This window comes from Cyprinus carpio, chromosome A9 (genome assembly GCF_018340385.1).
Source record: "Cyprinus carpio isolate SPL01 chromosome A9, ASM1834038v1, whole genome shotgun sequence".
Classification (NCBI taxonomy): Eukaryota; Metazoa; Chordata; class Actinopteri; order Cypriniformes; family Cyprinidae; genus Cyprinus; species Cyprinus carpio.
Genome location: NC_056580.1, coordinates 2,936,282 through 2,952,391, shown reverse-complemented (window position 1 = coordinate 2,952,391; position 16,110 = coordinate 2,936,282). Strand labels below are relative to the sequence as shown.

Here is a 16,110-nt window from a genome sequence, read left to right as displayed (position 1 = left end):
GTGTAAAACAATATACAAGGAAAATAATTAGTCAAAAACTTATAAAGTTACCATTGGAAATAGTTATCGCTCTACCTCACGTTTATTCTTCCTCTAATAATCACAATCAGCCTTCGTCTGAAAAATAATTAGGCCTATGTGTTTAAAATGCGACTCTTAAAAAAATTAAATAATGTTATTTAATAACAACAAATAACTGTTAAATAACAAATTGTGTTGTTGACTTAGACTCGATCTATCACACACAAGAGGCGTCACAGCAATAGATAAAAATCTGCTGTATTTTTTTTATTATTATTTAATACATAGATACATTACATGCTTCAAACGAATAAATGCATACACAGTTCTACCTCAATGTAATTACGTACTGATTTGATGTAACCAAACGCATTGCTGCTAATGCAGTGTGTTACTTGAATGTACTTCGATGAACAATTAAAAACACAATAAATAAATACAAATACAGAGCTACTGCATTTCAGTGGCATAAACACTAGCCTATGAAGAGATTGTCGAGCTATGTTCCTGATAACTGATAATTTCCCTCATCGCGAATACACTGTTGTAGATCATTTGTGCATAATTTAATCGCAGATCACATTCATTTTTGATAGCAAGTATTTTGCATAGTTGTAAAATACAGAGCTGACATGAAAATAACCCAAGGTTTCTGGCGAATGGATGATGTCCCACAATTATGACATAATAGAATAGCCATCGTTTCATCGTCTCGGCCAATATCATGCTTTTCAGAACAATGGATTTCCAGTGAAATACTGGAGACGATCTCGGTTCAACTTTTTCTCTTTCATCCTTCGGTTCTGGAACCAGATCTTCACTTGTCGGTCTGTAAGACTGAGCATTCTTGACAACTGCAGACGTTTCTCTTTGTTTATGTACACATTGAAAAAGAATTCTCGTTCAAGTTCTCGGAGCTGGTATTTCGTATATGGGCATCTCTTTTTTCTGGACTTTGTCGTACCTATAAAAAGAAAAGTAACTTGATTACATTACAGTGAATTTGAAGGCTAACTCAGTTGCAATACAGCTGCAGATGCTTCATTAGATGACATTAAAAGTTCGAATACATCCGATACTTCATTTACTAAAGCCAAATTTGTAATGAGACTACTGTGTAATCCACACTGCAGTTACAAAGACAAAACAATCGGAAAAACTGAAGTATGTCCACGTAGACTTTAAAACAATACAAGATCTGCCACATGAAATAGATAGGCTGCAAGCATGCAAGCGGCCCACACGCTCACGCACACACACTTATGTCGAAACGCACGCACGCGCACACGAGTAATCCGTAAGTGAGTTTTCAGTTCGATTAAAGTGTTTCTTTTCCATGCTAAAAATATTTTGTGCTAATGAAACGAATCACTACTGAAACAAGCAACAGGCTTGAGATTTTTAAAACACGTGCTTTTCTGGATTCGCAGCACGATCATTACAACATATTGTCTTTACAACATATTCGCAGATGAACTATATATATATATATATATATATATATATATATATATATATATATATATATATATATATATATATATATATATATATATTTATATATATAGCGCCTTCCACATCGTAAACATTTTTACAATACAGCCTATTTAGATGTATAATGAAATACGAAAGCGCCTTCCACATCGTACTTTTTTTAAAGATTTTTACAATACTAGAAAATATCTTACTACTATACTATGTATATAAAAAAGAAAAAAACATTAAACAATGACTCTTTTCAAACACATGCTTATAAAGCGGCACATGGGACACCTTTATTGGAAAAATAAACTTTTGCATGCTTATAAAGCGGCACATAAAAGCTAACCGATAACCGATAAAGTAATGTTAATTTGTTCTTGTTTTAATGGATGGTTGTACTTTTTAGGATTCCTCCTCCACGGCTGCTGTAGGGTCTTGTTCGGTCTGCTCCGCGCTGTCTGTAGACGCATTACATACAGCCTCTCCGGGGACACTCGGGGACAGTTTTTTGTTTGGGCTGCTCAGGGTTGGGCTTCTCAGAGTTTACAGTCTCAAAAAATTGATCAAATCCTTGTGGAAGTACCCCATTTCGGCCGACGTTGGTGAAGAAATTGCACGAGGAGTTAGTACCACCGTGATGGCTATACATGGAATCGTTTTTAAAAATCATTTCCGCTCTCTTTTGATGACTGCAGGAGATCTCGGTGCATTAGCTCCTTCCCTCTATTATCTCCTCCGTTGAATAGTATGAAGCGTAATTGCCCCTGTAGTGCCATTTGCTCGGATGATCCGTTCCTTAGTGTCTGTTAGTGAATTGGTTGGAATTTTGGACTTGCGCTAGGTTGGAAGAATAAGGGATGACACGACGTAGTTTGTTTGAAGATGACCAAAGTACTTGACACGACGTAGTTTGTGGTAAAAACGGCACATAGTAAGTGGTGATAGAAAATACATATTAGATGCACCGTTGCTGCGATCCTCGTAGTCCGTCATTGCTCGCTTTAGCCTAAGAGAGGAAAGTTGTTTGCTTGTGCGTATTGGTAGGCAAGCTGGGAATCGTCTGCTTGACTGTTAAACTTTGCCCATCTATTGCACCACATGCGTGTGGATAGGACTCGCGAGGAAGAAAAAATCGGAAACGTACGCTGACGTGCAATTCATCTTGATCGATTCTTGAGGTAATTGTGTCATGTGATCCGGTAACAAAAATCACCATATATCAATATCAGTCATTAAGTGAGCGACTCGTAGGTAACCGCATAAGGAAGGTCATTGGTTGCCTACATTTTTGATACTCCCATGTTGATTTCCCGTGTGTATTACAAGGCATTAGTAAACAATCAAAGAAATACCACATCAAATATTTTGTTTAAAGTCATACAGTAGTTAATGAAATTAAGCACCTTCATCACAAAATTAAGCAATTTATTTCCAATGCATCACATCATTAGTTATTGTGGATTACTTTTAGTTGTTGCTTTATTTTTAGGTTTTTTTAGGTTTCTTTTAAGATTTTTCTTGGTTTGAGAAAAAGCTTTGACGACTGAAGCAAAAACCGCAAGGTGTTTGAATCGCCGTCTCTCCCTGTACTACTTTTCTCTATGTTCCTCTGTGGTTTTAAGTCTCTCCCTGTACTTTTCTCTTTTGTTCAATACGCTGGGTATGATTTTTGAATGCGTTATTTACGTATGTTTTTATGATCAACCACCGGTGTAATAGGCTATCATGGAATCGTTTTACAAAATTTCCGCTCTTTTTGGAAAAGCCCGATTGGAAAGGTACATTATTATTTTGTTTTTTTTTGTGTGTTTCTTTAAATGTATTGGGATTTGTTAAGAAAGTTTTTTGTTATAACGTATTTTGTTATAACTTAGGCAATACATTCAACAGAAAAACATGCACCGTTGCTGCGATCCCGTATCTCACGGCAAAATCGTCTTCGTACATATTTTACCGAGGTGGCTAATTCGTACGAATTGAGGTAACGATCCGGTAACAATCACCTATCAATATCATCATTAAAGGTTCATACGATTTTTGCCAAATCGTACGTATTTTACGATTAGTAAACATTCGTACCACATCAAATAATTTAAAGTACGTTAATGAAATTAAGCCTCATCACACCAAAATGCCCCGCCCCTCCTAGGTTTCCCAACTACCTTTCACTGGGGTCTAGAAGCAAATCGCAATGGTTTTAAATCGTACGAGTGCAGGTCGTACAAACGATCTTTCGTACGAATTAGCCACCTCGTGGAAAAATACGTACACGAATTGGTCGAAAAAGGCAAAAAAGATAGGAAAAAAAATTGGGAAACAAAGGCAAAAAAGAAAATACGTGGGAAAAAAAATCTGGGAGCTGACACAGAAACACACAGAAATGTAATGCAGTTCACCAAATGTCAGCGATTTTGTTTATAAACGGTAATATATAGTAAAGGGTAATAACATTTTCAACTGTACCTTTATTTTTTTAGCCTGAAGTAAAATCTGCAATTTAGTCCGATATTGTATTCCAGTAGTCAAACGATTTTGTAACGATTTGAATAAAATTCCTCGATGCAGTTACCAAAAGGAAGAACAGGAAGATAGACGGATTCACACTGCCAAGTACAAAACAACTGTTCTGGCTTTGAACGTCTGTCGTCTGAGACAATGCGCACCCGGCCATCACCAACAACCGTCAGCCAAATCATTTTATTGCACAGGCAAAAGGATATGCTGTGGTGTAGTGTCCTGAGTGGAGGTAAATAGTGACTTCTACATACCGAAAGACTATGGGAAAACTACAAATTTAACGTTTATTTATAAATAAACAATTTATAAAATTTACACCACATAATGTTTTTGTACTGCATGTTGTATTTTAAATGTTTTATTAAATATTTTTTTGATAAATATTTTTAATCTGCTAACCTGCCTATAGTGACCTATTAAGATTATGTTTTTATTGGTAAATTTTTAGCACAGTTAAAATTTTAGCACGGAAACTAACCATTACAGAAGAAATGTCTGTTTTAATTCTAACACATTGAAAATTTCATTTAAAGCTGAATCGTGAAGGGGTTTCAGTTGTTGCACCTTTGTTTTGGGTAGAACCCAAAGTGTTAGAGACCAAGAAAAGTAGAGTCTGTTTACCAGTCGATGTCCAAAGATTTTTCAAAACAGTTCTTGCAATAATATAAACCTGTAAACTGTATTTAGCGTTAGCGCGTCAAATAAATTATCATGCTGTTTGGCCTTGTTATGTGAGAGTTGTGCAAACTCTTGTGTGTGTGTGTGTGTATGTATATATATATATATATATGTCAACATTTCACGTGGATCAAAACCCTACATCAAAGTTGTCCTAAAGTCTAAAAGCAAAATGCGTTCTTGTCTTAGGACAACTTTGATTGACTTTTTTGATCCACTTCAAATGTTAACTACTGTATATATAGATGATTCCTATATTTGTCTTCATTTGTCAATTTCGGTCACTAACTTGACCTTAACTTTGTATTGGCGCCCCCAGTTTCTACAGCGGTCGAAAAACGTCTTGCAGTGCTCTCCAGAAAATTCCATTCCGTTTGTTTCTTGCTTGTTTAGTCTTTTAACACGGTTTTGTTTTTATCGCACTTGTAGCAATTGCAAAGACTATCTATAGATATTCATATATATATTTTTTTTATTATTAAAATGGAAATACCTGATAATGGGGGGGGGTTGCAAAGCCTATACAACAAACCTTTATGTCCACGTCACTGGTTTGTCATGCTGATATTAAAATAGGATTTATATTTATTTATTTTTTATGTTTCGTATAGGCAAGTTTTGTCTTCTGTATACACTCTGTGAGTTCTGTATACACTCTTTTCAAAATAAATAACCCAATCATTATTCCAATGAATAATCAGCAAGTTTATTTCTAGAAATACGAACATTATGGTAGTAATTTGAACTAATTTATCAGTGCAAACATTTTAAAAAGCTAAATTAATAAAATTTTACTATATATCTACAAAAGTAAATAGGCTACTATATTGTAGGGGCGACTAAACAATAATGAATTGTTTAGTTGTCCAGTTCCTCTTTTGACTTATACACCATAACGCAGAGTTACAGCACTTTGTTTGCTCGTTAAAGTTCAGTTTAATTCGATTATATATAATTTGAGAATAATAATAATAATAATAATAATAAATGACGGAGAGTCACAGAATAAAGATATCTGCACACCGGAGTTTGGGTATTAACAAACGAACTGGAGCTTGGACTGGAGGCACCACTGCTTTTTATTAGAGCATTTTAAATCACCCAGCAAATCAGACAATTATCGCACAAGAACACAGAAGTTTAATATAATACAGAATCTACAGAACACTTAATAAATATTACACAACAATTTTTGTTAAAATGCAACAAAAACAAAACTTACGTTTTTAGATCGGAAGATACAAATGAGGTTTTTTCAAAATGATTAGAAAGGTTGGAACGTCTGAAAATTTCACGACTCCATTAATTTAGCTATATAAGCTGCCCAGTGTACATGATGACAGATTGTGTTATGAATCCAATATACACGTGTATACTCTAAATTTGCTCTAGTTCTAAACTACAAAACAAATCTTTTTACATGGCTAACATTACAACTTTGGAATTATAATTTTTCCACAATTAAAAAAAAAAAAAAAACACCAGACATACAAATTCTGCATACAAGTTTTTGGCAAATGAATATACATTGCAAAATATTCAGTTTCAATATTAAATGACATCTCATAAGTGGTCGGGAGATAATCGTTTTCAGATAGAAGGGTTTGGTGGACTTGGGTCTCCATAAGAAAAGTATCTTGTATGGATGATGTCATCACCTAAAAAACAAACCCTAGATTGTTAAAATAATAATAATAATAATAATAATAATAATATAAATAAAATAATAATAATAAAATTAGTAAACAGTGAAGGTATGCTCGCGCATCATAAGTCTTTTTTTCTTCATCCTGCGGTTCTGAAACCAGATTTTCACTTGCTGATCACTCAGTTCCAATCTGTCCGAAAGCTCCTTTCGTTTCTGTCGGTTTATAAATTCATTAATCATAAATTCGTTCTCCAGCTCGGCTAACTGTGGCTTCGTGTAAGGTTTTCTCTTTTTTCTTGATCTCACCTGTGAGGGACACCACGGCAATCCTGAGGAGCAGAGAGAAAAAAATCCAATAGTGCACTTGTCCTCATTCTTTCATGTCACTGAATTAGTATATTCATCTAAAGACGTTAACTCTTAAGCATGGCTGAAATAGCTTGTCTATAACAAAAGCAAACTGTTTATAACATCACACAAGAAGCAGACATATAAAGACTACAGAGTCAAATCCACTGAATCAAAGTCACCGAGTGACATCTAAACACAGCGTTGGTGTCTAAGGGTCAAAGTTGCGTACCATCGGAGAAAGCTGATCTGACAGTCTGGGTGTTCAGTGATGGTTGAAATGGAGCGTTGGGGCCGACAGACTGCGTTGAAGCACCAGTCACTGGCTGCTCAATGAAGTTCAGTTCATTCTGTGCAACCCTGTTCTGCTGTCGCCTTTCCGAGTTTGAAACTTCGTTGCTGGCAGAGCCAGTGATTCTCTGTTCACTTGTGTAAGCTACATTAGGTCGTCCAGGCTCCTCTGATTTGTGGCTGACATCTTGAAAGTAGTACCTCCCGGATTCCTCCAGTGATCCCTTTTTGTAAGTGTTGAGGCTAGCGCTCACAGCGGCTGAATTGCTAAAGAACGGCTGAGAGTAGCCACTGTAGGCGCGGCTCTGGGACGGAATAGTGCACGAATTGGGAGAACTCCACGGGAGCGAGCACACCTCTCGTCTACTGTAGGACATCTGGGGAAGCCCAGATAAATGGACTCCAGTGCCTCGCAAGTTTTGGAGGTACAGGGAGTCGGGAGAGTGAAAATTCAATAGGGGAGCAACATACCCAGAACTAAGAAGATTGTGCTCACACATTTTTGACGAACTTGCCCGAACGTTTCTTAACACCGGTTTTAGTTACCCCTAAAGAATACGAGCAAGGTAATTGTTGATTCGTTAATGCACCATCACGTGATATGCAAAGTAAAACGTTTAGCCACGCCCATGTGACAGTAGCGCTGCAAAGTCAGAAATAGGCATTGCATTAAACGCATATGAAATAACAAAGAGTTTTTGCAGATATCCCAAGCAATTTCTTGTCCATTCATTTCAAAGTATGAATTTTGTTACATAATGTAAAAGAGGGTCCGGGTATCGCATGCTTCGCTATTTTTGTGAAATATAGGTTGAAAAAGCAAATACATAAAGTAAAAATAAAAAGAATAGAAAAGAAAATCCTAAAACGGTCAGTTCTTTAGAATATCTTACTTAATAAAGTGCATTAAATAATAGCGTTGATAAATAAAGAAGGCTACAGCGAGTGAGAGTCCTGGTAGGCCTTTGGCTCACGGGGGCAAACATGCTTTATTTCAAGTGTTCGAATCTATTCAACATAGGGACTTAAAATGTCAGTGTGACGTTCTGTTACAATATAACTTCCTGTTAAACATTTTTTTAAACACACACACACACACACACACACACACAATACAAAATGGGGATAGGGCATATTCCTAAATTTGTAATGGGGGAAAAACATACAATACAATAATGCATTACTGCTAGTACGGCTACATAGTCTTTTAAAGGAGCTGCGTTCGTGTTTTATTCAACGTGGCCGGTTTAAAAAATATTTTAGGCTTACAAACGCATGCTAACATATTTTTGTTGAAAAAGGTTTTGATCTTCTGTGAGCAATATTTAAACTTTTGATAGAGATCCAATGCCAAAAATTCCATATTTTCAACATTTTGTTATTGAGTGGCCAATATCTTCATTCGATTCAGTTTATTTTCTAGGCAAACATTTAAGTCGGCTGTCTTGAGATGCCGAGCTATTGTTGCAAGAAACTAAACATTATTTTGGATATCGGATTATTGTTGTAGTCTGTCTCTCAAATTCTATAGTGCAAGATGTGCAAGTTATATTTTATCTTACCTCCGTAGATTTGTCCAGATGATCCAAACACGGTTTAAAGAATGTGCACATATACGCACGTGCAGGCAAATGACTATTGTAAACAGGCAATTTCCGGAAAGAATGGAGACAGTACAACCTCCCACATTTTACGGGTCCAGTAAATTCATGAAAAAGCAATCCCATTTTAAAGGTTAAGACATTCACATTCTGTTGCGTACTGACAACACAGAACCCAATAATGTTCAACCTTAAAATAATAATTATTATTATTTTAAGAATAATAATGTGTACATGAAAATTATATGGTAGCCTACATCAGTATAGTTCAAGGTCAAAGTACAGAAGCGGATTTACCAAATACAAGTCCAAGTGCATTTAAAAGCAGCAGTAAAACTGATTGTCATAGTCTAATTTGAATTTAATTGTCCCAAATACACCAGGCAGATAATTTTATGAAAATGCGTCGCTTTTAAAAGCTGAAAACAGCATGACGGAGGACTATAAAAAAATATTTAAAGTACTGCCGTTTAAGTACTGCTGTTGTTAAACCCTTCGTATGAATTCGCCATCATGGGCAAAACGTAAAACAGTTACATGTTACCATGAGAGCAACCTTTTATTTTCTGATCAACAGAAGTGTGAATGTAACTTTTTAACTCTATGCCTATATTACACTTTTCCCCCTTTCATTTATGACTGCATATTACATATTTATTCATAACTTACAGCGCCATATTCTCTATTAAATGTTCATAGCTGTTGAATTCTTAGAATGGTTTACTTTTTTAATGCAGAAGTGAATTTGATCTTAATGCAAGGCACATGCTAACCGGTAGGTGGCGATGCAGCTTAATGAATTGGTGGCAAGTTTTTTTTTTTTTTTTTTATGAGACCTCTTAAAGTCAAGGTCTAGTATGACAATACGTCTCAAGGTCAGTGAGAAGACCCAGTTTAAAAGGTGCTGAAATGTTTTAAATAAATAATGAAATATTGTAATAATAAAATCCTGTTTTAAAGGCTACAAAAAAGTTTGTGTTGTGTAGAAGGGACTCGTTTTTTTTTTTTTTTTTTTTTTTTTTTTTTTTTTTTGCTTTTCAAAGATTTTTTAATAACCATTAAATAACCTGTCAATCAAACAATAAAACAACAATTTGTGGGCTGCTTTATCAAGATAATAACTCTGTGTATATTGCACTTAAATTATATTCTAACTAACATTTTACTCTTCACATTTATCACACGTTCACCCAGTGATCATGCCTTAACATTTATGTAGACTGATTTTTTTCACATTTGAATAAATGCCGTCGCTTTTATCCAAAGCGACTTCGAGGCATATAGCTTATATTTTACCTGTATCCTATGAGTTCCCATTTGTTCATGTATAAACTACATTTATAGGCCGTTGCAGGCCTCAGCAGTTGTGGAATCCGTACTATTATGAATATCAGTCCTCTACTGAGATTCATTAGTTATGTTTCTCAAAGTAGGCCTACATAAAATTAAAGGTCTATACTGTCAATCATTAAATTCATGCCAGTTGAATGTAGTGTACAGTATCTTTGCAATGACAATAAATAATACATTATAACTCTTACAATCATATTAATAACTATGATTAATTAAAAGTAATCCGAAATACTACTGGATTACTGAAAGACTGCAACATTCGCGCTATTGACGCTTTACTTGGTGCTTCGTGGAAACCAGCCACGGTTTAACAAATTATTATTATTATTATTTTATTCACTCGCATCTCTTAAATAAACATTATGCAGTAAACTATTGTTTTTCAGTTTTTTTTTACGTCATACTCGATTTCATCCATAAAACTCTTGCACTATACACTATACTGCACCCACATAAAACTAAAAATAAAACATTTTAAATGAAAAGAAAGATCAGTGGCCTGGAATGGCGTAGAAATTACTATTGCTACAGAACGATAATTGTTTAACAATATACTATATATACTGAAACACTTTGAAGAGATCAAAAGTGTGGGGGGGGGGGGGGCTAAACTCTTCACTATAAAGCAGCATTTGTATGAATGATTCTTTAATAGGATTAAAATTCCTTGCAGATTTCAGGTCTTTTCTTATCCTTGACTCGACGGTTTTGAAACCATATAGTTAGTTGTTTCTGAGACGGGTTTGTAGAAAAAGCGATCCGCCGTCTCTTCTCTTTTGTAATGAACTTGGTATTGGTGTACTCCCGCTCGAGCTCTTTCAGTTGCAACTTTGCGTAATGAACCCGTTTCTTTCTTCCCCGCAGACTGAATGAAACCACTGTTCCCTCCGAGGAAATAAAAATCATTTTAATTACAGTCCTGTCTTTTGTTACAAGACATTTGCAGTATTCCAAGACTAACAATGATGTAACATTTATTGCAATTTACCTTAACGCACTTTTTTTTATTTTTTTTTTTTATGAAACATCTTCCAATAATCTAAATGTAATGGTAACTTTATTTAAAACCAAAATAATGGCGACATGTAAATTTTCATCCAAAGAAAGCCCAATTCAGGCTCAAAATAATTAATTTACTTTACAAGGAACGTTTTTAATTTCTGTCGCAAATAATTTCAGACTGTGCTTCTGATTCTAAGAAGTCATTTAATTGTTTTGTTACCGACATTATTACATTTAATAATACGATGCCAAAAACTAATCAAGAGAGGCGAGGAGTGATTCACAGAGCAGCTCTCACAAGTCTTACCTGTTATTGATGGTTTCCATATGCAGGCTCTGCGTCTGGTCTTTGGGGCAATAAAGCTGACCGCTGCATTTGTTTGACCAGTTCCACGGCTGGTGGCCTTCCATCGTCAAACAAGTCTCATGTGTGGGATCCGGTCACTGCTCCATGAACTACGGGTAAATCAATATAAGCAGTGGGATTCTTGGGTAGGGACCGGTGTAACTTTGATAAAACGCAAAATCCTTAAGCCAGGCGTCACCATAGTCCGGGTTTACTGACAGACTGTCCATTCGTATTTCGTTTTACAACACTAGACGGAAACACAGCCTTCTGTGGAACTTTGCAACCATAACAATTGTTTCCGAAACGACAAGTGACCGAGGAACTAGTGCCAATGTTGGCGGAAAAAGAAACGTAAGGTGTGAGAGAGTCGAAGCAATTACCGAAGTCGGTAGTTCCGCCGCAGAGAACATCGTTCGAGTTTGTGACGCAGACCGACTTGAGTTAGCCTCGAAGGCAGACGGGTAAACATTTCTGAGCTCCTCATCCAGTACCCTTGCTTCCATATACTTCCATATTTAATTGCACACAGTGTATATGATTTGTAATTTAACTCATTGTATTTTATGAGTTTAAAACAAAGAAAACTGTACAAAACAATCTTCGCTAATGCTTTTGTTTATTTTTCCGGACTAATTACATAGTTCAGATAACCTGGTACCTGATTGGATAGTTGTCACCATGTGACATGAAAATGGTTAAACTGAGTTTGTACAACACCACGGTGTAGATTTCACTTGTCTAGCGTGAGCCTAGTTTAAGTAGTTACCCTGATTTTTTTTTTTTTTAATCCATCCAATTAAAAAAAATCGAGTAATGATTCACATCTATATCTATATATATATATATATATATATATATATATATATATATATATATATATTTAACTTCAGTTAAAACGGGTTCATTATATATATAAAACTCCAGTCCTCAGTGTCATATTTTTCTCCGGAAAATATGTCTTATCCAACTGACTCCGAACTTGAACGGTTGTGACAATTCTTGTCAGCTGTCAAGCAGTAGTTGGTAATATCTAGTTATGGTCCATAATTTGATAAATGTCAGAACCGACTGCTGTAATATCTTTAATCACTAGGGTGCCTCCGTAATTTTTTATCATTTTCATACATTAGCCAGGGCTGCATATAAACAGGGTTCTTGGGACGTATTGCGAAGTAGAAGTTGCGTTTTAGAAGAGATTCATCTGCTCTTTGCTTAGTGTTAACGGTAGTCACAACGTTGCGGTGCGCACTGGAGCCTCAGAGAGGAAGACGATGATGTTGTGAAAGAGAAGAAAAATTACGTGGGAAAACGTCGAATGTGTTGCGCAACACATAACTGATTTCCATGCATGACAACTAATTTCTGTTTCCCTCTTCCAACTGCCTGTAAAGCAGGGATGTCAAACTCAATTCTTGAAGGGCCGGAGCCCTACAGAGTTTTAGGCTACCATTCAAATAAGCCTAGAAGGACTTGATTAGTTGGATCAGGTGTGTTTAATTAGGGTTAAATCTAAACTCTGCAGGGCTCCTGCCCTCCAGGAATTGAGTTTGACACCCCTGCTGTAAAGCAGCCCATTTTTCTTGAAAATGACTTCCTGAATGTAATTCATACAGTACTGAAGTCACAAGTCTATAATAAGAAATTAAAGTATTAAACGTATCCGTTTTAGTAAGTGTGAAAGTAGGCCTAAGTGTAATTTTGTGGTAAGGAGGTTGTCTGCTTGTAATGCACTTAACATTACAAAGATGAACACTTAAAGAGCTACACCAGCTTTTATGGTTTACTTAAGCTCACTTTTCCTTTTGGGATTTTGTGTGCATGCAGGCCCCACTGACAAACACCTGTGAGCCCCTCAAAAGCATACATTTATAGCCGGTAGGGAAACCAGACAACCTGCAGTTTTTTTTCTTTTTTCTTTCTTTTCTGCAGTGCCCCCACAAGAAGCCTGTAGTTGTTGACATACCACAGTAAGCAGTAAAACTAACATACCTTTCACAATAGTTATCCGGTGATTGCAGCGTTCCAAGTCGGATGTGGGACATTACTACATAATTTCTGAACGCTGCACAATGCTCTGATGAGAAACATTAAATAGAAACACTATTAATTTCATTAATAGTTCATTATTTCATTATGGTAAAAGTACATTGATTTGCTAAGTTTGTGCTGATGTATGATTTTTATATAATTAATTCAGGGCCTCTGGTCTTACTGGTTGATTTTTTATTTCTACTTAAGTATGTTTACTGTTAACTTAACTTTGTGTGTCGTTATGTTCGTGTGACGTAACAAATTGTCGAAATTGCAGTTCTAAAAGGCCTATTCACACCAAGAATGAACCATAGCTCTTCATTGATGCACTTTTTTTTTTACGCTAATTACGAGCATAATAACATAATACAGAAACACTGGCTGCATTTACACTGCAAGTCTTAATGCACAGATCCCATCTTTTGACCATATACGATTTTTTGGCTCGCCTGTATACATTCACTTTAAACACGACTTGTATCCGATATCTGTCATGTGTGCCTACTGTGCTGAAGTGAGGAGATGCGAAGATATAGGAGATTCCAATAATTTCAGAACATTAATGACCAGAACAACAGGAAAGCACAAGTAGCACTGAGGTGAGACGAACAATTCTGGACTGAGACTGAAATGACTTGAACATAAGTACTCGGGATGAGGATAATTAACCAAACACAGCTGGAAACAAATTAAGGAATAATCAGGGAACGTAATGAGAACAGTAAGGATCAAATAAGGGCATAAGGATAACATGGAGCATGTGGGGGAGGAAAACACAACACATGACAGGAACAGGGTCTGACAATATCTGTACCTGTGTTTAAATTAATTACTGCCCAAAAGGATTGTCTGCAGTTATCGCTTTTTCGGGTTTTGAATGGCCATGCTATTAAAATTTATATAATTCACGTTGAGTGGCCATTATTATTTGCCAGCATGGACAATGGCTAAAAAGTGAAAAGTGAAAGTGACGCGACATACAGCCAAGTATGGGGACCCATACTCGGAATTCGTGCTCTGCTTTTAACCCATCCAAAGTGCACACACACAGCAGTGAATACACACATCGTGAACGCACACCTGGAGCAGTGGGCAGCCATTTATGCTGCGGCGCCCGGGGAGCAGTTGGGGGTTTGGTGCCTTGTTCTAGGGCACCTCAGTCGTGGTATTGAGGGTGTAGAAAGCGCTGTACATTCACTCCCCCCACCTACAATTCCTGCCGGCCCGAGACTCGAACTCACAACCCATGGATTGCGAGTCCGACTCTCTAACCATTAGGCCACGACTTCCCACCTATCTATCTATGGATGTTTTGTAGCACAAAATCTGACTCGGTGGATAATTTTCTTTTGTTAGGCTATTTTATCTACAGCGGGGCAGGGGTTAGATCTATCTATCTATCTATCTATCTATCTATCTATCTATCTATCTATCTATCTATCTATCTATCTATCTATCTATCATAATGGGCCTTTGAAAAAAAAATACTGGTTTGCATCTTGATATAAACAAATGGCACTGGCAGATTTTAAGATATGTAAGTGAAAGTTGCTTTCAGTTAAGACAGCTCAAACATGAACTGGGACTACTTAGATGCTATTTTTAAACATTTAATTGAAACAACAGGTCCTTTTTGCTTATTAACATTAATGATTGGCATCTTTAAGTTATAATTTGTCTACTCTTTCATGGAGTAGGTCTGTAGCCTATAGAAAATTGAACTTTGAAGAATCAATACACAGCTCTTTTTCCATTCAGGGACAGTTCAATATCACTAAAGTTGAACTATATGTAACGGGTATATATTATCAAAAAAAAAAATCATTATTATTTTGGGGGGACTTTTATTTTGACGGGCGGATTGGTTTTCGGCGTCGTGAGTCAGCGAGGAGAAGAAGAACGCGGTTGTATGTGTGACGCACAGAAAAAGTGAGTGTTGTATTTGAGAAGCTCGTCCGATAAAGTGACTTAAATGAAGGTTAATCGGGGCTTAGATCGAATAAAGGACAACATCAAGTAATTTTTGTGAGCTGTGTCCCGCGTTTCGTATTTTTTTTTGTGAGTTTTGATCTGCGAATCGCATTGCGTTGGACTGCTGGAGTGACGCAGTAAAGTTTGTGAAGGCTACAAGAACTGTAAGTGTATTTAAAGTACAAGTTTAGCTTGATTAGTGACGATTGAAGAGATTTTATTTTTTTTCTTCCTCCACATTTTTGTTAAAGTTTTGGACTTCTTCCATCTTGATTGAGAAGCACTTGTACAAACTAACGTTCCAGGAAGTTTGGTCACGCGCATTTTAGTGTTCGGCACGTGTTATTGCACGTGAGATGCAAATTGCTGTCTGCAGTTGGTGCTGAACATCGGGGTTTTTTTTCCAGAAGATTTGAGTTTAAGACTATTTTGTGTTACCCTGCCATCCAACGACATCTCAGTTTGACATCTCAGTGGTGTATCGCAGTTTAATACATCCCTGCTGGTTCATTTCATTTTTGATTCACCTCAGTTTGATTCATTCGCATTCGACTCATTTTTGATTAATTTTTTTGTGAGACATTTCATTGAGCTTGAGTGACATTGCTACAAAATCTCAAGATAATTTCAACGCATGCTACGTCAAGACAACTCATCTCAATTCCTTATTTTTTTTTAAATATTTTTGATCCGAGGAACTTTGTACTGTGAGAGTTCGGTTGAATCATAGAACCTAAAGTGAACTGAGTGAGTACATAAAGGGAGTGCTCTTCCAGATGTGAAAGTGCATCGTATATATTGATGCTGTTTTTCTCCTC

At 36.3% G+C, this 16,110-nt stretch overlaps 1 protein-coding gene and 2 pseudogenes across 3 annotated transcripts; all 3 read right to left on the bottom strand.

Annotated features, from left to right (window-relative positions):
- Nucleotides 1-267: 267 nt before the first annotated feature.
- Nucleotides 268-2,942, bottom strand: LOC109072654 (annotated as a pseudogene).
- Nucleotides 2,943-5,200: 2,258 nt separating this feature from the next.
- On the bottom strand, nt 5,201-10,519 carry hoxd12a (homeobox D12a). Of its 3 annotated transcripts, none has more exons than XM_019088884.2 (3): nt 6,927-10,519; nt 6,653-6,675; nt 5,201-6,356 (listed from the first exon to the last, which is right to left on the bottom strand). In XM_019088884.2, the coding sequence occupies exons 1-3, from the start codon at nt 7,483-7,485 to the stop codon at nt 6,129-6,131; spliced, it is 810 nt and encodes a 269-aa protein (XP_018944429.1). In that variant the 5' UTR covers nt 7,486-10,519; the 3' UTR covers nt 5,201-6,128. The 3 variants fall into 3 exon arrangements, with proteins under 3 accessions (XP_018944429.1, XP_018944431.1, XP_018944430.1); XM_019088886.2 differs by having other exon boundaries at nt 6,201-6,559; XM_019088885.2 differs by having other exon boundaries at nt 6,201-6,675.
- LOC109072659 lies at nt 8,730-11,884 on the bottom strand (annotated as a pseudogene).
- Nucleotides 11,885-16,110: the final 4,226 nt, after the last annotated feature.

What these genes read in the sequence shown, in the direction of transcription:
- hoxd12a (XM_019088884.2), bottom strand. Translation starts at nt 7,485, where the DNA reads ATGTGTGAGCACAATCTTCTTAGTTCTGGGTATGTTGCTCCCCTATTG. An exon ending in CAGATCAGCTTTCTCCGATG is followed by an intron (nt 6,676 to 6,926) that starts GTACGCAACTTT and finishes TCTGCTCCTCAG; the next exon opens with GATTGCCGTGGTGTCCCTCA. An exon ending in TGCCGTGGTGTCCCTCACAG is followed by an intron (nt 6,357 to 6,652) that starts GTGAGATCAAGA and finishes TTTGTTTTTTAG; the next exon opens with GTGATGACATCATCCATACA.